This window comes from Scyliorhinus canicula, chromosome 31 (genome assembly GCF_902713615.1).
Source record: "Scyliorhinus canicula chromosome 31, sScyCan1.1, whole genome shotgun sequence".
In the NCBI taxonomy this organism is placed as follows: Eukaryota; Metazoa; Chordata; class Chondrichthyes; order Carcharhiniformes; family Scyliorhinidae; genus Scyliorhinus; species Scyliorhinus canicula.
Window position 1 is genome coordinate 3,976,998 of NC_052176.1, and position 25,491 is coordinate 4,002,488.

The following is a 25,491-nucleotide window of genomic DNA, read 5'->3' on the forward strand; positions in this document are numbered from 1 at the left end:
ATATAAAAAGTTGAAACCTTTATTGAATATTTGAACAGTAAATCTTCCATTTCAGTTGATTGGGGGGGGGGGGGGGTGTACGTTGGCAGCACAGTCCATTGAACTACATCCCTTTCAGGGAAGATACCGTGAAGGAGGGCTCACACAGCGAGCCCCCACAGTCAGAGGCTCGTTCAGCGAGGGCTCTCACCGAGGTGTGCGAGGGGGGTGGGGGTTCCCCAGAGAGATGCACCGCCTGCCTGCTGTCGTGACGAGGCTCCAAGTTGCAGGGTCGAAGCTCCCGCTCGCCCTGCCCTGGGTCAGGCGGTCACTCATGGTACATAGTGATGATGCAGCTTTTGATGGTGCCCATGTATCGTTCCCACAGAGACTGATGTCTAGATAAACAAAACAGAAGACATTAGAGGCTGTGCAGTAGGCAAACTGGCCATTCAGCCCAACCAGTCCATGTCAGCCCACCCCAGCCACTTCCCATCTTTACTCATCTAAACCTACCATCGAAACCCTCTATTCCCTTCTCCCTCATTGCTGCAGTTTCCCCCTTAAATGTATCGACACCAAACACCTCGCAAGTCCCACATTCTCCCCACTCCCTGTGGGAGTGGGTCCCACATTCTCCCCCACTCCCTGTGGGAGCGAGTCCCACATTCTCCCCCACTCCCCGTGGGAGCGAGTCCCACATTCTCCCCCACTCCCCGTGGGAGCGAGTCCCACATTCTCCCCCACTCCCCGTGGGAGCGAGTCCCACATTCTCCCCCACTCCCCGTGGGAGCGAGTCCCACATTCTCCCCCACTCCCCGTGGGAGCGAGTCCCACATTCTCCCCCACTCCCTGTGGGAGCGGGTCCCACATTCTCCCCCACTCCCCGTGGGAGCGAGTCCCACATTCTCTCCCCCACTCCCCGTGGGAGCAAGTCCCACATTCTCCCCACTCCCTGTGGGAGCGAGTCCCACATTCTCCCCCCACTCCCCGTGGGAGAGAGTACCACATTCTCCCCCACTCCCCGTGGGAGCGAGACCCACATTCTCCCCCACTCCCCGAGGGAGCGAGTCCCACATTCCCCCCCCACTCCCTGTGGGAGCGAGTCCCACATTCTCCCCACTCCCCGTGAGAGCGAGTCCCACATTCTCCCCCACTCCCCGTGGGAGCCAGTCCCACATTCTCCCCACTCCCTGTGGGAGCGAGTCCCACATTCTCCCCCCACTCCCCGTGGGAGAGAGTACCACATTCTCCCCCACTCCCCGTGGGAGCGAGACCCACATTCTCCCCCCACTCCCCGTGGGAGCGAGTCCCACATTCTCCCCCCACTCCCTGTGGGAGCGGGTCCCACATTCTCCCCCACTCCCTGTGGGAGCGAGTCCCACATTCTCCCCACTCCCCGTGAGAGCGAGTCCCACATTCTCCCCCACTCCCCGTGGGAGCCAGTCCCACATTCTCCCCCACTCCCCGTGGGAGCCAGTCCCACATTCTCCCCCACTCCCTGTGGGAGCGAGTCCCACATTCTCCCCCACTCCCTGTGGGAGCAAGTTCCATATTCACCCCACACCCTGTGGGAGCGAGTTCCATATTCACCCCACTCCCTGTGGGAGCGAGTCCCACATTCTCCCCCACTCTCTGAATTCCCAGATTGGATTTCCCGGCGACTACCTCACCTTGACGATCTCCAGTTTCTGCTCTTCCCCTCGAGGGGAGACATTCTCTCCGTATCTGCTCCCTCAAAACCTTTCAGAATTTTGAAGGCCTCCATTAGGTCGCTCCCTCGGCCGTCTTTCATCGAGAGAGGAGAGACCAGCCTGGCGATCGTTTCCTGATCTTTCTACCCACACGTCTCTGGGATGGTCCCTCTAAATCCTCTCTGCGCCCTCGCCAGTGCCTCGATCTCCTTTTTGGAATAGTGACCAGTGCACAGTGCCCCAGGTGCGGGCTGACCGAGGTTCCACACAGGTTTAGCAGAACCCAACACGTCTCAATTCTCTCCCTGGCCTTCCTAACCCCTGGTGCAACATTTAGTGATTAATGTCCTTTTGTTATTCATTCACGGGACATGGGTGCGACTGGCTGGGCCAGCATTTACTGCCCATTCCTAACTGCCCTTGAACTGAGTGGGCTGGGCTCGGCCATTTCAGAGAGAAGCACACTGCTGTGGGGTCTGGAGTCACGTGTAGGCCAGACCGGGGTAAGGACGGCAGATTTCCTTCCCTGAAGGTGACATTAGTGAACTAGACGGCTTTTTAAATTTTATTTGCCAATTAGTTGTCCATTCTGCAAGACTAATAATCTACTCCTGTTATTTTTTTTTAAAATTTAGATTACCCAATTATTTTTTTCCAATTAAGGGGCAATTTAGCGTGGCCAATCCACCTACTCTGCACATTTTTGGGTTGTGGGGGCGAAACCCACGCAGACACGGGGAGAATGTGCAAACTCCACACAGACAGTGACCCAGAGCCGGGATTGAACCTGGGACCTCAGCGCCGTGAGGCGGTTGTGCTAACCACTAGGCCACCGTGCTGCCCTATCTACTCCTGTTATAACGTTCAAAAGTTAACGTCCTTTCCTGACAAAAATATGACCGGAAAAGCCAATTAAAGCACCAACTGATTTACTGCATTAACTACCTCTGGCTGACAGTCACGGTGAAGCATATTCGCTGAAGATCGTTCATCGACATTATATTTTTTTCAGTAACTGAAATTTCTAATGTCCAAAATATTGTTTTTTAAATGACATAATTTTACGATAAACATTTAATAAATTGTCAACTGATTTACAGGCAATATTACAACAGTAATATTACACTTGAAAAAGTGCTTAATTGGCTGTAAAGATACCCACCGTGAAAGGCGCTACCCTTTCCGAGATTCAAGTTATTTCTTTCATTCAATGCCTTCGCTAAAGTTTACAGTTCGAATGCTTGTTCCTGCCTCGAAGGCATGGGATTGAGTCGAGGAGCAACGGAGCGCTTGCCAAGACTGAGAAGTCTGTGGTGGGGACGGGACGCTTTACATCACCCCCCCCCCCACCCCCGCTATTCAGTTGACGGGAGATTCCTTTTGCTGTACTTACTTGAAGGCGTCGAGGGCCCGCGCAGTGTTCATGTACTGCGTAAGGAAGATGCCGACGTCGTTGCAACTCAAGCGATCGGATTTGCACGGCTCGATAAACTGTTCGAAAGACAAGAGGGGAGAGAGAGGCGGAACTGAGCAGAAGAGAGCTTACACTTCTGGAATCGGGCGTAGGGGCTGTGGGCCCCATCGGGGGGCCCGCTCCGGCCCGATTTCAACTCAACTGTAAACGGGCACGTTTAAGGCCAAGCGGGTTCCCTCGAAAGCGGGTTCGCTCTCCCCCGACACACGGAGCTTGCAACAATGCTTGACCACCAGCAGTGACCACGCGTCAAAACAACGACTTCATGGCTGCGAAGCACTTTGCAAACGTCCCGAGGGGAAAAGACGCTGGAGTAACGGGAATCCTTGGATCGGATGCCCTGCCGTTCCTTATTCCAAAGGAGGTGGCGTTTCTATAGCGCCTATCACAACCGCAACAGGACCAAATAATGCTTTACTGCCAACAGCAAACTCTTTGTTGTTACTCCTGTAATTTGAAAGCTTGATCTTGCATGTGCAAGGTTAATATCTAACCCCCCCCCCACCCACCGTGTGGCACGGACAGATCAAATTGAAGCTTTCAAGAGGGCGTCTGATTATTTGGATAGAAACAGGGGGGTTATGGGGAAGAGGCAGGAGAAACGGCGCTGAGCCGCGATGCTCGTTCGGAGAGCTGGTCAGTGTCACAAGCAGGCTGACATTAACGCTGCAACGGAGTTACTGTGAAAATCCCCTCGTCGCCACACTCCGGCGCCTGCTCGGGTACACGGAGGGAGAATTCGGAATGTCGCATTTACCTAACAAGCACGTCTTTCGGGACTTGTGGCAGGAAACCGGAGCGCCCGGAGGAAACCCAGACTCCACGCAGACAGTGACCCGAGCCGGGAACCGAACCTGGGACTCTGGCGCTGTGAAGCAGCAGTGCTACCCACTGTGCTACCGTGCCGCACGTGTTCCGAGGCCGATTTCTGATCGGCGAGGGAACGGGCGGACAGGGAAGTGAAGCCGAGCAGTCCTGATCGAACTTAACACAGAGGAGCAGGTTCGAGGGGCTGAATGGCCTTGCTCCGCGTTGTGCGGTGAACTCACCTTTTCCACCAGGTCGATGAAGAGATCCCGCACATCCTTCGTGTGGATAAGCTTGGCGGCGATGTTGATCAGTGCTCGAGAGAGATTCTGCAAAAGGAGATCGAGACTCAGGGCAGAGGGTTTTTCTGGGCGGGAAAGCATTTGGTTCCCTCAACTAACCGTTGGTTTTACCTTAAAGTTTGCCTCCATTTCAGTGAAGCTGCTGACTTTACTCCTCAGCGCTGTGCAGACCAGGCTGTGGGAGCAACAAAAAACAATTCACTTTGAAATCAATCTCCAAATTCAAAATAGTCACATACACAGCTTATCCCCATCCTGGACTGAGCCACTCTCATTTAACCCCGTGCTGTACCTGTCCTGGGAGTGTTTGATGGGGACAGTGTAGAGGGAGCTTTACTCTGTATCTAACCTCGTGCTGTACCTGTCCTGGGAGTGTTTGATGGGGACAGTGTAGAGGGAGCTTTACTCTGTATCTAACCCCGTGCTGTACCTGTCCTGGGAGTGTTTGATGGGGACAGTGTAGAGGGAGCTTTACTCTGTATCTAACCCCGTGCTGTATCTGTCCTGGGAGTGTTTGATGGGGACAGTGTAGAGGGAGATTTACTCTGTATCTAACCCCGTGCTGTATCTGTCCTGGGTGTGTTGATGGGGGGGGCAGTGTAGGGGGGAGTTATTTATAGAGTGGCCGGTCCCTCTTACCTTTTGTGCTGGTCCAGGAGGTCCTTATCGGTGATGAGCACTTTGAGATCTTTCAGATCCTGCAGAAACTCTCTGTCCAGGTCAACATCCATATCATCGACCATACAATCTGCAAAGGAGGAGATCGGCATCAGTGAGCATCTGCTCCCCTCGCCGACCACAGCTCTCTGAGTGGGGTGCATGGTGGGAGAAACTGCACCCCGGACAATGGAAGGGGCAGATCTGACAGGGTTAAACCCGCTTAATCAGGACTGAACACAGATCTCTGTTTCCACAATTAATTTTTGACCCACACCTTTGTACCTCACTGGAGTCAGTCATCCCTAATCCAATGCTACCCAACTTCAAAACACAGCCCTGCCAGATAGGCCAAGCTGTCAGCCGTTACTGTCCACACTGCCTTCAACTGATGTACGTGGGAAGCCAACACGTGTAGATTCAGGGAACGGAACCCGAAGCCATCACGTTTCTCAGCTTCTGTATCAGAGACAAGCAACATCCTCGGTCACAGCTGTGAGTCGCATTCACTCTGCCCTCTCAGCTTGAAGTCAGAGGTTACAGGTCAGAGTCCAACACCAGGGTCACGAACGCATAATCCGGCTCGACAGTCCCACTGCCGCGCTGTCCAAGTGGCCTGGCTGGTGTCTGCACGTTCTCCCCCCGTGTCTGCGTGGGGTTCCTCCGGGCACTCCGGTTTCCTCCCACAGTCCAAAGATGTGCGGGTTAGGGTGGATTGGCCAATGCGCGGGGTTAAGTGGAGAATGGGGTGAGGTAGAGTGCTCTTTCGGAGGGTGGGTGCAGACGCGATGGGCCAAATGGTCTCCTTCTGCACTGGAGGGATTTTGTGGATCCTCTGGTCAGTACTGAGGGAGCGCTGCACTGTCAGAGGGTCAGTACTGAGGGAGTGCCGCACTGTCAGAGGGTCAGTACTGAGGGAGTGCCGCACTGTCAGAGGGTCAGTACTGAGGGAGTGCCGCACTGTCAGAGGGTCAGTACTGAGGGAGCCGCACTGTCAGAGGGTCAGTACTGAGGGAGTGCCGCACTGTCAGAGGGTCAGTACTGAGGGAGCGCCGCACTGTCAGAGGGTCAGTACTGAGGGAGTGCCGCACTGTCAGAGGGACAGTACTGAGGGAGTGCTGCACTGTGAGAGGGTCAGTACTGAGGGAGTGCTGCACTGTCAGAGGGTCAGTACTGAGGGAGTGCCGCACTGTCAGAGGGTCAGTACTGAGGGAGTGCCGCACTGTCAGAGGGTCAGTACTGAGGGAGCGCCGCATTGTCAGAGGGTCAGTACTGAGGGAGCGCTGCACTGTCAGAGGGTCAGTACTGAGGGAGTGCCGCACTGTCAGAGGGTCAGTACTGAGGGAGTGCCGCACTGTCAGTGGGTCAGTACTGAGGGAGTGCCGCACCGTCAGAGGGTCAGCACTGAGGGAGGGCCGCACTGTCTGAGGGTCAGCACTGAGGGAGTGCTGCACTGTCAGAGGGTCAGTACTGAGGGAGTGCCGCACTGTCAGAGGGTCAGCACTGAGGGAGGGCCGCACTGTCTGAGGGTCAGCACTGAGGGAGTGCTGCACTGTCAGAGGGTCAGTACTGAGGGAGTGCCGCACTGTCAGAGGGTCAGTACTGAGAGAGTGCCTGCACTGTCAGAGGGTCAGTACTGAGGGAGTGCTGCACTGTCAGAGGGTCAGTACTGAGGAAGCGCCGCACTTCAGAGGGTCAGTACTGAGGGAGTGCCGCACTGTCAGAGGATCAGTACTGAGGGAGCGCCGCACTGTCAGAGGGTCAGTACTGAGAGAGTGCTGCACTGTCAGAGGGTCAGTACTGAGAGAGTGCTGCACTGTCAGAGGGTCAGTACTGAGGGAGTGCTGCATTGTTAGAGGGTCAGTGCTGAGGGAGCGCTGCACTGTCAGAGGGTCAGTACTGAGGGAGAGCTGCACTGTCAGAGGGTCAGTACTGAGAGAGTGCTGCACTGTCAGAGGGTCAGTACTGAGGGAGAGCTGCACTGTCAGAGGGTCAGTACTGAGGGAGCGCCGCACTGTCAGAGGGCCAGAACTGAGGGAGTGCCGCACTGTCAGAGGGTCAGTACTGAGGGAGCGCCGCACTGTCAGAGGGTCAGTACTGAGAGAGTGCTGCACTGTCAGAGGGTCAGTACTGAGAGAGTGCTGCACTGTCAGAGGGTCAGTACTGAGGGAGTGCTGCATTGTTAGAGGGTCAGTGCTGAGGGAGCGCTGCACTGTCAGAGGGTCAGTACTGAGGGAGAGCTGCACTGTCAGAGGGTCAGTACTGAGAGAGTGCTGCACTATCAGAGGGTCAGTACTGAGGGAGCGCTGCATTGTTAGAGGGTCAGTGCTGAGGGAGCGCTGCACTGTCAGAGGGTCAGTACTGAGGGAGTGCTGCACTGTCAGAGGGTCAGTACTGAGGGAGTGCTGCACTGTCAGAGGGTCAGTACTGAGGGAGTGCCGCACTGTCAGAGGGTCAGTACTGAGGGAGCGCTGCACTGTCAGAGGGTTAGTACTGAGGGAGTGCCGCACTGTCAGAGGGTCAGTACTGAGGGAGTGCCGCACTGTCAGAGGGTCAGTACTGAGGGAGTGCCGCACTGTCAGAGGGTCAGTACTGAGGGAGTGGTGCACTGATCTTACTGAATGACGGGCAGGCTCCAATGGCCTCCTCCTGTTCACATGCAGCTACACCAGGGCATGGAAGGTGCTATCAGGAGGATGGAGCAGTGATATCTCCCCTGAACCGCCCACCTCCACACTCGATTCCCTCCCCGACCTTGCCCGCTGTCCCAGGTCACTCACCCACGGCTCCCAGCGTCCAGTTGTGAATCAGGTGCTTGCCGCAGCTCGCAAAGTCCTCGAAGGTCAGGTACTGGAGCTTCTTTTTGCCCGTCTCAAACCGGTTGTTGGCGAAGAAGACGATGGCCGCGTAATCACTGCAAGGGGGGGGGGAGGCGAAACACCGTGTGAAGAAACCAAACAAGGACCGTAACCACCCCGATCCTCCACCACTCCCCACACCGACCCAACACCCCGAGCAGGCAGGCCCAAGGTCGCTCCCCTGCTCCTACCCCCTCGGATGTCTCAGAGGGCCGGCCGATGGATCCCTCCCCGCGCTAACACGCCATGCCCGATGGGATTCTGGAGGGGCAAGCGTGGGCCCGGGCAGCGGGTTAACGGTGGCAGTTTTGCAAAGGGAAAGGACAGTAACCCAGGAGAGGAGAGGGGGTCCTTTCACAATGTCAGTGAGGCCGGAGGCCAGGAGGGAAAACACTGACTATTCCACAGAACCCATACAATTCCTACAGTGCCAAAGGAGGCCATTCAGCCCATCAAGTCTGCCCACTACCCCGTAACCCCAACCTGCACATCTTTGGACAGTGGGAGGAAACCGGAGCACCCGAAGGAAACCCACGCAGACACGGGGAGGATGTGCAGACTCCGCACAGACAGTGACCCAAGCCGGGAATCGAACCTGGGACCCTGGAGCTGTGAGGCAGCAGTGCTAACCGCCCTGCCACCCTTCCCGAGCAGAGGAAAGGCCATTCAGCCCTTCACGCCCGTGCTGGTCGGGAAAGTGCGATCCAGCCAGGTTCCGCATTCCAGCTCCTGGTAGCTAGTCCTGTCGGGTTTGGGCAGTTTGGGTGGAACTTTCTCTGCCTCCATCACCCTGGTGAGTTGCAGATCTCGGCCTTTGGGTAACGACTCCCCGTGAATCCTTCCACCAATTTCCCCGAATCGACGCTCACACAGATCCTTGGCCTCTCCGCTCAGGGAAACGGGTGCTTTCTGCCACTCCACCCTCTTAGCCCCCTCTGCCCCAAAGCAAGCAACCCCGGCCCCCTCCAACCTTCCCTCAACCTGACCGGCCCGGGCAACGTTCTTGCAAAGCTGGGTGGTCCTCTCCGTCTCAGGGGGCCCAGGGGAAGGTTCGTGTCGGGGAGAGGAATGGTTCTGGTGGATACGGTGAGCTCGGAGATGGGCGTGGGGATAAATGAGAGGGGGCTGCTGGATCAGATGCTGAGGCGGGTGCTGGTTTGGGAGGGAGAGTGGGAGGACGCAGCGGAGAGGGTCTCAATCTCGGTGATGATGGTCCGAGACAGGGGGGGGGGGGGGTGAGCGACTGCAGCGGAGGAGATGTGGGCGGGTTTCAGCCACATCTGGCTGGGTTTGAGGGGGGGGGGGGAAATGGCTCGATGCAGCTGTGGGCCAGATGTGCTCTCTTTGGATTTGAGGGGGAGGAAGGTGAGAGCAGACCAATTAAACCACGCAGGTGAGTCTCGCTTCTGGAGGAAGGAGCAGCGGGGGAGCGTGGACTGGCAACGGTACAGAGGCCCAGAAACATTCGCTTCAGTTTGAGGGCTTCAAACGAAGTGACACGATTCCTGGGATACACTCCACACAACACACTCCAAGGAGACACTGCTAATGCCCCATTTGACTGGCTCCATTTTACCGCTCGGTCACCATATCCCATAATCCCCCGAGAGACCAAAAACCTGTCTCTCCCACAGCCTTAAATATATTCAGAGACGGAGAGCCTACACCCCCTGGGAGAGAATTTCAAAGGTTCACAAACCCTTTAGAGAAGAAATTTCTCATCAGCTCAGCTCCAAAGTGGCTGACTCCTTCCCCGAGTGAAGAAATATCTCCTCCTCTCGGTCCCCAAAATGTCCGACTCCTTCCCCGAGTGAAGACATTTCCCATCTCGGTCCCCAAAATGGCCGACTCCTTCCCCGAGTGAAGACATTTCCCATCTCGGTCCCCAAAATGGCCGACTCCTTCGGGGAATAAAGAAATTTCTCCTCATCTCAGTCCCAAAATGCTAACTCCTTCCCAGAGTGAAGGAATTTCTCCTCCTCTCGGTCCCCAAAATGGCCGACTCCTTCAGGGAATAAAGAAATTTCTCCTCATCTCAGTCCCAAAATGGCTGACTCCTTGCCAAGTGAAGAAATTTCTCAACAGCTCAGTGCCCAAAATCGTTTAGATAAAGGATCTGGATCGGCGCAGGCCGGGAGGGCCGAAGGGCCTGTTCCTGTGCTGTAATTTTCTTTGTTCTTTGTTCAAAATTGCCGACTCCTTCCCCGAGTGAAGAAATATCTCCTCATCTCAGTCCCCAAAATGGGCGATTCCTTCCCCGAGTGAAGACATTTCTCCTCTCGGTCTCCAAAATGGCCGACTCCTTCCCCGAGTGAAGACATTTCTCCTCAGCTCGGACCCCAAAATGGCCGACTCCTTCCCCGAGTGAAGACATTTCTCCTCAGCTCGGTCCCCAAAATGGCCGACTCCTTCCCCGAGTAAAGACATTTCTCCTCAGCTCGGTCCCCAAAATGGCCGACTCCTTCCCCGAGTGAAGACATTTCTCCTCAGCTCGCTCCCCAAAATGGCCGACTTCTTCCCCGAGTGAAATGATCGGCCCCCTTATCCTGAGACTTTGCTCCCTCCCGCCGCCGTGTTTTAGATTCCCTGACCGGCGGGGAACAATCTCTCAGCCTCCACTCGATCCAAAACCCCTTCAGAATCCTGGTGGTCTCAATGAGGTTGCCTCTCATTCTTTTAAACTCCAGAGAATAAAGCTATCCTGCTGCTCCCGATGGTGCTCCACTGACAAATTCGAGGGCGCATCTGCTGAGGCTGAGGGATCCCTCTCGCCATACATGACGAGGCTAAAAGAACCTGCAACCAGAGCCCACACTGGAAACAAGGCGATAGATAATCCCCCCCACTCTGGATGTAAGTAAGGGTCCCACCAACCTCTGGTGGAGGCCCAGTCTGTGATATTGAACCACCTTGTCCACTAGCACGATCGCGTTTCAGTAACAAAACGGTCTCGATAGAGCAGCTTTGGGCTGAAAATCACATGGGCCAAGACCCCAATACATTGCCAACTTTCCCCTCTCCCGACCCTCTCCAGGTACACTCCCTCTCCTGTTTGACAAATATCTATTGCCCATCCCTAGTTGCCCCTCGAGAAGATGGTGGGTGAGCCGCCATATAGAACCTGCTGCAGTCCCGTGGGGTGTAGGTACATCCGCCGTGCTGTTAGGGAGGGGAGTTCCCAGGATTCTGACCCCAGCCACAGTGAAGGAACGGCCGATATATTTCCGAGTGGGGATGGGCGAGCGGCTCGGAGAGGGGAACTTGCAGGTGGGGGTGTTCCCCGTGCGTCTGCTGCTGCCCTCGTCCTTCTAGACGGTAGAGGTGGCGGGTTCGAGAGCTATAACTGCTGGTAGCCAGTGGGGACTCATCTACATTTATCTGGCAGAGCCCTCACTCCTGTTCCTGGACTGGGATATATAATATTTGATGGGAGGGCTTTGTGGCGGTGTGAGGTTTGCGCCCCTCCCTCTGCTGAGCCAGAAGCTCCCGGTTCGACACCCATCCCTCGCTTGCCTTCCACGAAAGGTGCGTTCGGAACCTGCAAAATTCATCCGGCTCACTCCACTGGCAGCCGATAAGAGCTGGAGAGAATGTCGATCAGCCACGGGAAGGCCAAAGATGTGCAGGTTAGGTGGAGTGACGGGGATAGGGTGTGGGGGAGTGGGCCTAGGCAGGGTGCCTTTCAGAGGGCCGGTGCGGACGCGATGGGCCGAATGGCCTTCTGCTGCGCTGTAGGGATTCTGCGGAACGGGCACGGGGGTCTCCGCCATCAGCGTGTGTTCGAGTTCAAGCAAATTTGTTTTGAGCTCAAAGTCCTGAAGGCAGAGCCCAGGAGGGGGAAGTTCCCTCTCACAATGTTGGGCGTCACCTCGGGTCACAGGGAGGGAAATAAGTGGACGCTTCCCTTATACCGGCAACAGCGCCGACAACTTTTCCTCCTGAATCAAGGAGAAATGGGAGATGGGAAGGGGGGGAGAAAGAGATAGGTTGGGGAGTGTGGAGCGAGGCAATGGGTAGGGTGAATTCGACACCCTCGTATGCGAGGATGAGTCCGATACAGTTTAAGGTGAGAGTGACTCGGGCGAGGATGAGTGTGAGAAGTGCGAGAGGAACTACGGGCATATGTTCTAAGGGGGGGGGGTTGTGAGAAGCTGGGGAAATTCTGGGCGGGAGGGTTCGTGACGTTAGCTGAGGTTGTGCGGGTAGAGGCCAGGTCGGACCCTACGGTGGCGATTTTTGGGGTATCGGAAATGTCGGAGGGGAGGGGGGGGGCCGATGTCGTGGCCTTCGCCTCTCTGGTCGCCCGGCGAAGAATCTCGCTGGAACGGCGGTCAACGGGGGGTGACGGCCTGACTGGGGGACCTGTACGACTTCCTCCGGTGGCCGAAGATTAAGATTGAATTGAGGGGATCAGCGGAGTGCTTTGAGACACGGTGCAGATTGTTCGCGACCCTATTCGAGGAATTGTTCATCGCTAGCCTGGGGGGCTGAGGAGAATGTTCCCCAGATTATTTTGATTTTTGAATATGTTGGGAATAAAATACATTAAAATAAAACGTCGCCTCCTGTGTCAAGGAAGGAGGAGGTGTTTTACCTGGCCAGCCTATCTGAAAGTAGGAAATTCTGCTGGATATTCTCCACCAGTGGTCCCTTCATCTCCTCGACCACCTTAAACACTCGTTTGAAGTTGTCGAACTGGAAGGAGAGAGATGAAGAGAGGGGGAGAGAGGAAAAACGATGACCCATTGTAAAAGTACCGAGGTTAAACACGCACCTCATCACATTGTCGATCTGTTCCCACCCACAGCAACTTCACCCAATTGCCATTCCACCCCCCCGAAAACGGCATTCCCCAGCATGGGACTGCTTCAGTCCCGGCCTGTCCTGTTACAGCTTCCCAAGCTCTCTGTCTGCAATGTTACACAGAATATTACACCAACAGAAACAAGCCATGTGGCCCATCTGCTCCACACAAGCCACTTAACAGCCACCTCTTCATCTCACCCTCATCTCCATATCCTCTCTCCCTCACGGGTTTATCCAGCTTCCTCCCCGGTTCCCTATTCACCTCGAGCACTCCCCGTGGGAGCGAGCCACATTCTCCCCCACTCCCTGTGGGAGCGAGCCACATTCTCCCCACTCCCTGTGGGAGCAAGCCACATTCTCCCCACTCCCTGTGGGAGCAAGCCACATTCTCCCCACTCCCTGTGGGAGCGAGCCACATTCTCCCCACATTCCCTGTGGGAGAAAGTCCCACATTCTCCCCCACTCCCTGTGGGAGCGAGTCCCACATTCTCCCCCACTCCCCCGTGGGAGCGAGTCCCACATTCTCCCCCACTCCCTGTGGGAGCGAGTCCCACATTCTCCCCCACTCCCTGTGGGAGCGAGTCCCACATTCTCCCCCACTCCCTGTTGGAGCGAGTCCCACATTCTCCCCCACTCCCTGTGGCAGCGAGTCCCACATTCTCCCCGCTCCCTGTGGGAGCGAGCCACATTCTCCCACCTCCCTGTGGGAGCTAGTCCCACATTCTCCCCCACTCCCTGTGGGAGCAAATCCCACATTCTCCCCCACTCCCCGTGGGAGCGAGTCCCACATTCTCCCCCACTCCCTGTGGCAGCGAGTCCCACATTCTCCCCGCTCCCTGTGGCAGCGAGTCCCACATTCTCCCCGCTCCCTGTGGGAGCGAGCCACATTCTCCCCACTCCCTGTGGGAGCTAGTCCCACATTCTCCCCCACTCCCTGTGGGAGCAAATCCCACATTCTCCCCCACTCCCCGTGGGAGCGAGTCCCACATTCTCCCCCACTCCCTGTGGGAACGAGTCCCACATTCTCCCCACTCCCTGTGGGAGCTAGTCCCACATTCTCCCCACTCCCTGTGGGAGCTAGTCCCACATTCTCCCCACTCCCTGTGGGAGCTAGTTCCACGTTCTCCCCCACTCCCTGTGGGAGCTAGTCCCACATTCTCCCCACTCCCTGTGGGAGCGAGTCCCACATTCTCCCCACTCCCTGTGGGAGCTAGTTCCACGTTCTCCCCCACTCTCTGTGGGAGCGAGTCCCACATTCTCCCCACTCCCTGTGGGAGCTAGTTCCACGTTCTCCCCACTCCTGAATTCCCTTGTTCTGGGATACCAAAAAAAAAAATACATCTTCACAACGCCGACCCTACCGAGACGCCCTTCATCAATTTAAATTCCTCTATCAGGTCAGCCCCTCAGCCGTCTCCACAGAGCTGCAACTTGTTTGAAAACCCCTCCGTGACCTTGTGCATCTCCCACCACCTCTTTACCCCCACCCCCCAGGATCTCTCTGCCCCTCCACCTCTGGCTGCTTCTGTATTTGCCACTCCTATCAATCGACCGTTGTCATAATAATAATCTTTATTATTGTCACAAGTAGGCTAACATTAACACTGCAATGAAGTTACTGTGACAACCCTGTAGTCCCGACACTCCGGCGACTGTTCGGGAGAATTCAGAATTTCCAATTCACCTAACAGCACGGCTTTCGGGACTTGTGGGAGGAAACCGGAGCGTCCGGAGCAAACGCACGCAGACACGGGGCGAACATGCAGACTCCGCACAGACAGTCACCCAAGCCGGGAATCGCACCAGGGCGCTGTGAGGCAGCAGTGCTAACCGCTGTGCTACCATGCCGCCTGTGCCTCGGGGGGGGGGGGGGGGGGGGGGGGGGGGGGGGGGGGAACCTCTCCCTCTGCCTCCCCTCCTTTGATTAGTTCTTCAGAATCATCCCCTTTGACCGGGATTTGGCCGCCGGTCGTTAAATATCTCCGAACGTGGCTCGGGGGTGGTGCTGCGTTTTATAGCCCTCCTGTGAAACGTCTTGGGGACGGCGAGACAAATGTAACCCGTCGTTGAGAAGTGATAATCTCTCAGGTCTGTCGTCGTCCTCTTGGGACCCGAGTCCAGTGCTCTAAGCGCGACTGAACCCAGCCCAGGTTCGGTATTTAAATTCTCCACAAACCTTCAAAGAGGGCAAGGGGTTTCCTCAACAAGGCCCGGATCAGGACGGTGACACAGGCCACTAACTGAGCCAAGCAGGGCAACTGCAGGAATATGCACAGGGGGGAAGAAACTCCGATCACATTGATGTTCTGCTCCCAAGGATACGAATACACAATTGAGATGCGGTCTGGCTTCGACCGAGGAGCTGTAACTGCCCCCTACCTGTCTCCGACAGCTCTTCAGCGTGATTGTTGTTTTCGCGCTGACGTCATCCAGGTCCTTCTTCGTCCCCTTTGATAGTTTCTTCCCCAGAACCTCTCGCACAAACGGCTCATCAAATGTATAGTACCTGTCAAAGGAAAAGTATTTCAATTCTTCTTATTGACGCCAAGACACTTCCAGCACGGGGTTAGATACAGAGTAAAGCTCCCTCTACACTGTCCCCCATCAAACACTCCCAGGACAGGTACAGTACGGGGTTAGATACAGAGTAAAGCTCCCTCTACACTGTCCCCCATCAAACACTCCCAGGACAGGTACAGCACGGGGTTAGATACAGAGTAAAGCTCCCTCTACACTGTCCCCATCAAACACTCCCAGGACAGGTGCAGCACGGGGTTAGATACAGAGTAAAGCTCCCTCTACACTGTCCCCATCAAACACTCCCAGGACAGGTACAGCACGGGGTTAGATACAGAGTAAAGCTCCCTCTACACTGTCCCCATCAAACACTCCCAGGGCAGGTACAGCACGGGGTTAGATACAGAGTAAAGCTCCCTCTACACTGTCCCCATCAAACACTCCCAGGACAGGTACAGCACGGGGTTAGATACAGAGTAAAGCTCCCTCTACACTGTCCCCATCAAACACTCCCAGGGCAGGTACAGCACGGGGTTAGATACAGAGTAAAGCTCCCTCTACACTGTCCCCCATCAAACACTCCCAGGACAGGTACAGCACGGGGTTAGGTACAGAGTAAAGCTCCCTCTACACTTTCCCCCATCAAACACTCCCAGGACAGGTACAGCACGGGGTTAGATACAGAGTAAAGCTCCCTCTACACTGTCCCCATCAAACACTCCCAGGACAGGTACAGCACGGGGTTAGATACAGAGTAAAGCTCCCTCTACACTGTCCCCATCAAACACTCCCAGGACAGGTACAGCACGGGGTTAGATACAGAGTAAAGCTCCCTCTACACTGTCCCCATCAAACACTCCCAGGGCAGGTACAGCACGGGGTTAGATACAGAGTAAAGCTCCCTCTACACTGTCCCCCATCAAACACTCCCAGGACAGGTACAGCACGGGGTTAGATACAGAGTAAAGCTCCCTCTACACTGTCCCCATCAAACACTCCCAGGGCAGGTACAGCACGGGGTTAGATACAGAGTAAAGCTCCCTCTACACTGTCCCCATCAAACACTCCCAGGACAGGTACAGCACGGGGTTAGATACAGAGTAAAGCTCCCTCTACACTGTCCCCCATCAAACACTCCCAGGACAGGTACAGCACGGGGTTAATACAGAGTAAAGCTCCCTCTACACTGTCCCCATCAAACACTCCCAGGACAGGTACAGCACGGGGTTAGATACAGAGTAAAGCTCCCTCTACACTGTCCCCATCAAACACTCCCAGGACAGGTACAGCACGGGGTTAGATACAGAGTAAAGCTCCCTCTACACTGTCCCCATCAAACACTCCCAGGACCGGTACAGCACGGGGTTAGATACAGAGTAAAGCTCCCTCTACAGTGACCCCCCCCCCCCATCAAGGGCAGACAAGGCCAGGATGACAGAATATCCTCCCACACGCTCATCATTGTAAATCTCGCGGTTCATTTTAAATACAGCTCAGCCAGCTTACTTTTCAATTAACATCGACTGCATTGGCGGCGGGATCTGGAAGAGGAGCTGGTTGGTCAGCTTTGAAGGACAGTGCAGCAGGCGCTCCAGCATCTGGAAGGCCCGGTAATGATCCATCGTGTCGCTCTCCAGAACATCTTGCGTTGCGCCGGTCTGCTCCAAGATCCCGCTCTGGATTCGAATCGTGACGGCGTCACTCACTGAAACAACGGCAGAGCAACAGATTGAATCGAAAGGACGCGCAAGTACCCAAACGCCAGATCACACCTCTCCCTCCCCTCCAAACCTACTGCCTCTCGACTGGCTGCTTCTCGTCCTAAATCCAGTCTCACGCTGGGGAATATCATTTCCCAATTCTGTGCCGATTTGGGCTGTGCATCAATTCAACTGTCCCCTCGGGACCATCTGGAAGCTCCTCATAGTACAGAAGGTGGCCATTCGGCCCGTCGAGGGGAAATTTAGCGCGGCCAATCCACCTAACCAGCATATCTTTGGGCTGTGGGAGGAAACCGGAGCACCCAGAGGAAACCCACACCGACATGGGGGAGAACGTGCAAATTCCACGCAGTCTCCTGGGTCTGGAATTGAACCCGGGACCCTGGCGCTGCGAGGCAGCGGTGCTAACCACTGTGTCAAGGATGGGGGCGAGATGGAGTGAGGACGGAGGCGAATAAACACCCTAAAGATGGCTGCCACACGTCACCTGATGCTAATAAACAAATAGACTCCGTGGACTGAATGTCGTATCTGAATGGAAGGCAGAGGTTAAGCTATGGCCTTTCTCGTACTGGTTAAAGGTTTGGCTTGACTCGTCGACCCCGGGCCGTCGTATTGTCAGGGCTATGCCCTGCGGTGCCTCCTCAGCCTGTTACCTGAATACCCGTCCAGCCAGAGCTGATAAACGTCCTTGTCGATGAGTGTGGTGTTTCCCACAAACACATCCAGCTCCACCGCCATGGCGGCCACACAATCTCCCCGCGCGCGCGCGCACAGCTTATCCGCCGCCGGGCATCCTCTGGTGATTATAGCGACTGTACAGGTCTTATCGCAATGTGTCCTGTCCCGATACTGTGGGAACTGTCGCCCTCCCCGACCTTTGAACCTCGTACTAAAGGTTACTTTCTGTCGACCTGTTACTGTGGGGAAAAAAGCCTCCCCCACTACTGCCTGTTTCTACAGTAATTACCCTTTGCCCCGTTACTATCCCCCAGATTCTGTTGCTAGGGTAACTATCCCCAGAAATTGTTGCTAAGGGAAACCACCCCCCAGATCCTGTTACTAGGGTAACTACCCCAAGATCCTATTACTATGGTAAGGTAACTAGCCCCCAGATCCTGTTTGCTAGGGTAACTACCCCCAGATCCTGTTGCTAGGGTAACTACCCCCAGATCCTGTTGCTAGGGTAACTACCCCCAGATCCTGTTGCTATGGTAACTAACACCTAGATCCTGTTGCTAGGGTAACTACCCCCAGATCCTGTTGCTAGGGTAACTACCCCCAGATCCTGTTGCTAGGGTAACTACCCCCAGATACTGTTGTTATGGTAACTACCCCCCAAATCCTGTTGCTATGGTAACTAGACCCCCAGATCCTCTTACTATGGTAACCAGCCCACTAAACTCTGACAGTTGTTAATTACAGCTCCTCTTGGAAAAAAAACAAACCACCCCTTCAAGTCAACAGCTCAACAACACAGCCTTCCGGGTCAAAGGGGAACAGGGAACTTCCGGCGGCCGGCGGCCAATCGTTAGAGACAGAGTCTACGCATGCTCAGTGTAGGCGGCGGAGGGCGACGAGGCGGAGGCAGCGGCGCGCAGTCCCAGCCCCTAGCAACGGAGTCCCAGCCCCTAGCAACGGAATCCCAGCCCCTAGCAACTGGATCCCAGCCCCTAGCAACAGGATCCGAGCCCCTAGACAACTGGATCCCAGCCTCTAGCAACAGGATCCCAGCCCCTAGCAACTGGATCCCAGCCCCTAGCAACAGGATCCGAGCCCCTAGACAACTGGATCCCAGCCTCTAGCAATGAGACCAGACCCTAGCAACGGGATTCCAGTCCCTGCCAACAGGACCCCAGCCCCTGGCAACAGGATCCCAGCCCATAGCAACGGATTCCCAGCCCCGAGCAGCAGGATCCCAGCCCCTAGCAACAGGATCCCAGCCCCTAGCAATGGGGACCCAGCCCCTAACAACAGGATCCCAGCCCCTAGCAATGAGACCAGACCCTAGCAACGGGATTCCAGTCCCTGCCAACAGGACCCCAGCCCCTGGCAACAGGATCCCAGCCCATAGCAACGGATTCCCAGCCCCGAGCAGCAGGATCCCAGCCCCTAGCAACAGGATCCCAGCCCCTAGCAATGGGGACCCAGCCCCTAACAACAGGATCCCAGCCCCTAGCAACAGGATCCCAGCCCCTAGCAACGGGGACCCAGCCCCTAACAACAGGATCCCAGCCCCTAGCAACAGGATCCCAGCCCCTAACAACAGGATCCCAGCCCATAGCAACAGGATCCCAGCGCCTAGCAACGGAGTCCCAGCCCCTAGCAACAGGTTCCAAATCCCGAACAACAGGATCCCAGCCCCTAGCAATGGAGTCCCAGCCCCTAACAACAGGGGCCAGCCCCTTGTAATGACATCCGGATCCATCCCCCTCCACACCCTCAGTCTTCCCTCCAAATCCCCTCCACCCCTCACTCCATGTCTTCCCACCAAACGCACTTCATGCCATCGCCACAAAGGGATGTTGTGGCTGAGAGATCTCTACCCATACCTTCACCAAATACCCAAGAACCTACTGAACTGTTTAAGCAGCAGCTTGTTTTTTAAAGACGAGGGCAAAATAAAAGCCACACCGACTAAAGATGGCTGCCACGCGTCACCTGATGTCTGGAACTGTAAGTTGACCACTGGGTTGCTATATGGATGGCATTGCAGACACACCCTGAGATGATTGCTCATGCAATGTCAACATGGTGGGGAGGAGGTCAAGGCCCATTTCATACAGGAACTATTGAAAGAAATGAACACGTCACTTGCTGCTTTAGGAGCTTATCTGTCCAGCGGAGACCGGATGTGCAACGAAACAGTAGCTACCTGGGAAGGGGGGGGGTCATCAAAATGGACAATGACTGCTTCAGAAGCTGTTAACTGGGCCAGTATAGAACCAAGGTCAGATACAGAGACATCAAAACACAAAACTAAGGAAGATATTAAAAATGCAAATTTCTGGAATTTAATCGACTTCCTATCAAGGCAATGGGAAATTGATCGCCAGCCAGGATATACAACCGAAGGACACTCAACACCCCATCCCCCCTTCGTGGAAGGTGAAAGAACCCCCCCCCCCCCTCCCCCCATCTCCTGTTGGTTTGTACAACCTTGAAATGTGTCAAAGGTTTCCGAGGTGGAACATCAAAATGGGATCCCTTGCCCGAGAACAATGACCACAGCAGACATTCCTTTAGAGTATACAGCAAGCAGACCTTCAGCAGCTGGGTTTGCCAAGGAGAAACAGAGGAATCTGGATCCGCTAACAAGGAATCTCTTCTCTCTCTCCCAGTTCAAGAAATCAGTGTCCCCAAGACTGACTAACGAAACGAGATCTTGTAAGGACTGCAACATCTTCTACACCTACCTGCTCCAAGAAACCAGGTAACGTTGGTCAGCCACGGCGTTATACGTTTGCTGTTAGCCCCGAAGAGGAAAAGAAGTAGAGGTGCCAGAGTTTAAGTTCGTAAAAACATGGTGCACGCTTTATTAAGGGGGCTTGCACAGGGTGCGATGGCAAACTCCCCAGAAGCCCACAAACCTGCCACTGATGCCACTGTGTATCTGGTGACATTTCACCAGCCAATAGTGTTACTTGGCACGGTGGCACTGTGATCAGCACCCTGCCTCACGGCGCCAGGGACCCGGGCTCGATTCCGGCCTCAGGTGACTGTCTATGTGAAGTTTGCACGTTCTCCCCATGTCTGCGTGGGTTTCCTCCGGCTGCTCCGGTTTCCTCCCACAGTCCAAAGATGTGCAGGTTAGGTGGATTGGCCAAGCTAAATTGCCCTTCGTGTCCAAAAAGGTTAGGTGGGGTTACTGGGTTACGGGGATAGGGTGGAGGCTTAAGTAGGGTGCTCTTTCCAAGGGCCAGTGCAGACTCGATGGGCCAAATGACCTCCTTCTGCACTGTAAATTCTATGATTCAATGAAATGCTGGAATGGGTATTAAGGTTACTGGTTTGATTACCAGTTGAGGGGGCTGATTTAGCACAGGGCTAAATAGCTGGCTTTTAAAGCAGACCAAACAGGCCAAGCAGCGCGGGTTCAATACCCATACCCTCCCCGAACAGGTGCCGGACTGTGGCAACTATAGGCTTTTCACAGGAACTTCATTTGAAGCCGACTTGTGACAATAAGCGATTTTCATTTCATTTCATTTCAGGTTTCCCATTACCTGACGTGTAACATGTATGGCAAAATTCAATTACATCCTTATGCAATCCAGACCAATAAAAAGGTTTTTGTATTTTTACTTGAGTTTTCCTTACTCCTAAATTACCCCCTACTGGCATCCCATACACTACCCGCTAATCTTCCTTTCTATAATCCACCGCTAATATCACTTGATGAACTTCTGCCCATTTCCCACAATATGTAATGGTCTCGATTTTCTCATTAATACATTATTTCTAATGTAATCACACTCTGGTATACATTCAGATTCTATTTCTGTATATGCTTTCCAATGCAACTGCTTTATCTCTGAATCATTCTGCTGTAATTCTCCCAACTTTCTTGAACTAAAGGGGTGGGATTCTCCCATCCCGCGGCAGAGTGTCCACGCCGTCGTAAATGCCATCGCGTTTTACGACGGTGTGAATGGGCCGCTGTCAGGAGTAATTCTGGCCCATACCGGGGGCCAGCACGGTTCTGAAGCGGTTCACGGCACTCCAGCTGCTGATCCCGGCGTGAACTGGGCGCCGCGGGATCCGCACATGCACAGTGGCGCCGGCGCCAACGCGTGCATGCGCTGTGGCCTCCTTCGACGCACCGGCCCTGACGCAACGTGGCGCAGGTGTACAGGGGCTGGCGTGGAAGAAAAGAGGCCGGGGGACAGAGAGGCTGGCCCGCCGATTGGTGGGCCCCGATCGCGGGCCAGGCCGCATGGAGGCCCCCCCCCCCCCCCGGGATTGGAGCCCTCCTCCTCCCCACCCACAGGCCGCCACCCGACCCTTCCACGCTGAGGTGCCGCCGGCTGCGAGCAGGTGCGGACGGTGCCAGCGGGACTCAGCGTTTTCATGGTGGCCACTCGGCCCATCCCAGCTATATCATTACCCAGGATAAATAGTACCCTGAAAAGGGTATTTTCTGTTCCTCCTACCACCACTTCACCACTTTGCACCGGACTCTCTAACCTTACCTTACATAATGGCACACTACTGGTCTCCCCATTAATTCCACATATTACCACCCTTTCTGCCAATATGCCTTCCAAACTACATATCTCCCTATCCCTCACCATTAAAGATTGACTTGCTCATTGTATCCCTTAAGATCTTAATCTCCTTACCTACTCCACCTTGTACACTTGAATAAATCTTACCCCCGCAAATAAAATCCTATAAAAGGTTCTGACACCTTGCTTATCTAAACAGGTTGCACACTTTGCTGTATCTCTTCCATTGCGACAATGGTTTTTCCTCCCACTTTAATAAACCCCCCTGACTAATCGTGTTTTAATGAGTCTGTCTCCCCGGTACTTTCCTTAAGCCAACACTACTGTGGCTTCGTGTGTCCAACCTTATTACAATGAAAGCTTGTATGTTTTCTTATCTCTCTTCCGCTATCATGGGGTTTCCTCTTTAACCAGAGTCAAACTGGCCTTAATATCTCCAACTAGAGATATTTTGGGCAGCACGGTAGCATGGTGGTTAGCATAAATGCTTCACAGCTCCAGGGTCCCAGGTTCGATTCCCGGCTGGGTCACTGTCTGTGCGGAGTCTGCACGTCCTCCCCGTGTGTGTGTGGGTTACCTCCGGGTGCTCCGGTTTCCTCCCACAGTCCAAAGATGTGCGGGTTAGGTGGATTGGCCATGCTAAATTGCCCGTAGTGTCCTAAAAAGTAAGGCTAAGGGGGGGGTTGGGTTACGGGTATAGGGTGGATACGCGGGCTTGAGTAAGGTGATCATTGCTCGGCACAACATCGAGGGCCGAAGGGCCTGTTCTGTGCTGTACTGTTCTAATGTTATTCTAATTCTAGACCTCCTTTGCCTGGACGACCTGTGAATTTCTCATTCCTCCGGTTTCTATCCTTCACAGGTTGAAATTGATGTCGGAAAACCAGACTTTGATTTGGGAGCCAGTTCAAAATCATCTGCCATTTCTGCTGCCAATCTAGCAGTTTTAACCCTTTGCTCTTCCACATGTGTTTTGACTACTGCGGTGAGTGAATCTTTAAAATCCTTCAAAATTACCATTCGTACATTTGGTCTATTTTTAATGCTGTTAGCTGTCGATCAAAGCTATTTTGTATAATTCTTTCAAATTGTATATACGTCTGATCTGATTCTTTCTTTGGATTTTTAACCTTCTGCTGTAAACTGCTGGCACCAGTTCATATGCACTTTAAAATGGATTTTTTCACCTCATCATAATCCCTAGATACCTCCTCAGGTTGAGACGCAAACACCTCACTAGCTGTACCTACCAACGTTGTTTGAACCAACACTCCCAATTGTAACCTGTCAAAGTTCACAGGTGACACTGAGATGAGTGGTAGAGCAAAGTGTGCAGAGGATACTGAAAGTCTGCAGAGGGATATAGACAGTTTAAGTGAGTGGGCAAGGGTCCGGCAGATGGAGTTCAATGTTGGTAAACATGAGGTCATCCAATTTGGTAGGAATAACAGCGAAATGGACTGTTATTTAAATGGTTAAAAAATTGCAGCGCGCTGCTGTGCAGAGGGACCTGGGTGTCCTTGCGCATGAATCGCAGAAAGTTGGTTTGCAGATGCAGCAGGTTATTAAGAAGGCGAATGGAATTTTGTCCTTCGTTGCTGGAGGCATGGAGTTGAAAAACAGGGAGGTTGTGTTGCAGCTGTATAGGGTGCTGGTGAGGCCACACCTGGAGTATTGTGTTCAGTTTTGGTCTCCTTACTTGAGAAAGGAGGTACTGGCACTGGAGGGGGTGCAGAGGAGATTCACTAGGGTTGATTCCGGAGTTGAGAGGATTGGCTTATGAGGAGAGACTGAGTTCTCACATACACACACACTTTCAAACTCACACACACACATATACTCTCATACTCACATACACACACACACATACTCACTCACTCATACTCTCAAAACACACTCTCATACTCACACACACCCACACTCTCATACACACACTCATGCCCACACACTCTCATACTTATACACACACTCTCCTACTCACACACACACTCACACACACTCTCAGGTTCACACGCACACTCTCACACTCCACACACAATCTCATACTCATCCACACACACACTCACGCACTCTCATACTCACACACACACATTCTCATACATTCACACACTCACTCTTACGCACACTCTCATACTCTCCACACACCCACACTCTCATACACACACTCATGCCCACACACTCTCATACTTATACACACACTCTCCTACTCACACACACACTCACACACTCTCAGGTTCACATGCACACTCTCACACACAATCTCATACTCACCCACACACACACTCACGCACTCTCATACTCACACACACACATTCTCATACATTCACACACTCACTCTTACGCACACTCTCATACTCTCCACACACACACACACTCTCATACAGACACTCACACACACATACTCACACATGCATTCTTATACACAGACACTCTCATACTCACACACACGCTCACGCACTCTCATATACACACACATCTCATACTCACTCACACAGACGCTCTCACAGTCACGCACACACACACACGCCTCATACACACACACTCCCACAGACTCTCACACTCATACATACACACATGCACTCTCACACACACACTCTCATACTCGCACACATTCTCTCTCTCACACTCTCACGCACACTCATACTCGCGCACACTCTCACTCACACACTCTCGCGCATACTCTCTCATACACTCTCGCGCACTCTCTCACTCACACACTCTCGCGCACACACTCACACACTCTCTCACACACACACTCTCATACTCACACACACACACATTCACACACACACACTCTCTCATACTCACACACACACACTCACACACACACACTCTCTCATACTCACACACACACACTCACACACACACTCTCTCATACTCACACTCACACACACACACTCATACTCGCACACACACTCACATGCACTCATACATGCACACACATTCTCTCACACACACTCACGCACTCTCATACTCGCGCACACTCTCACTCACACACTCTCTCTCATACAGACACACGCACACACAATCTCTCATACTTGCACACACACACACACACTCTCACACACACTCTCACTCACAAACACTCTCTCACAGACACGCACTCTCTCACACACACGCGCACACACACAATCTCTCATACTCGCACACACACTCTCTCACACACACACACTCTCTCACACACACCATCACTCTCTCACACACTCTCTCTCACACACTCTCTCTCACACACACACTCTCACACACACTCACACTCACTCTCTCACACTCTCTTACACACACACTCTCTCTCACACACACAATCTCTCATACTCGCACACACACACACGCACTCTCATACTTGCACATACACTGTCACACATGCGGCGCTGGATGCTTCTCCAGTCGGCAGGCATCCCGCCCATCCTCCTCTCCCCTATCCCCCCCCCCCCACCACGCCACCCCGCTT

At 54.0% G+C, this 25,491-nt stretch overlaps 1 protein-coding gene across 1 annotated transcript; it reads right to left on the reverse strand.

Annotated features, from left to right (window-relative positions):
* fibpa (fibroblast growth factor (acidic) intracellular binding protein a) lies at positions 1–18,310 on the reverse strand. The gene is made up of 10 exons (XM_038787467.1): positions 17,472–18,310; positions 16,601–16,799; positions 14,957–15,083; positions 12,366–12,466; positions 7,694–7,827; positions 4,896–5,004; positions 4,368–4,431; positions 4,197–4,283; positions 3,067–3,164; positions 1–377 (listed from the first exon to the last, which is right to left on the reverse strand). Exons 1-10 carry the CDS (start codon positions 17,554–17,556, stop codon positions 308–310), a joined length of 1,074 nt encoding a protein of 357 aa, XP_038643395.1. The 5' UTR covers positions 17,557–18,310; the 3' UTR covers positions 1–307.
* Positions 18,311–25,491: the final 7,181 nt, after the last annotated feature.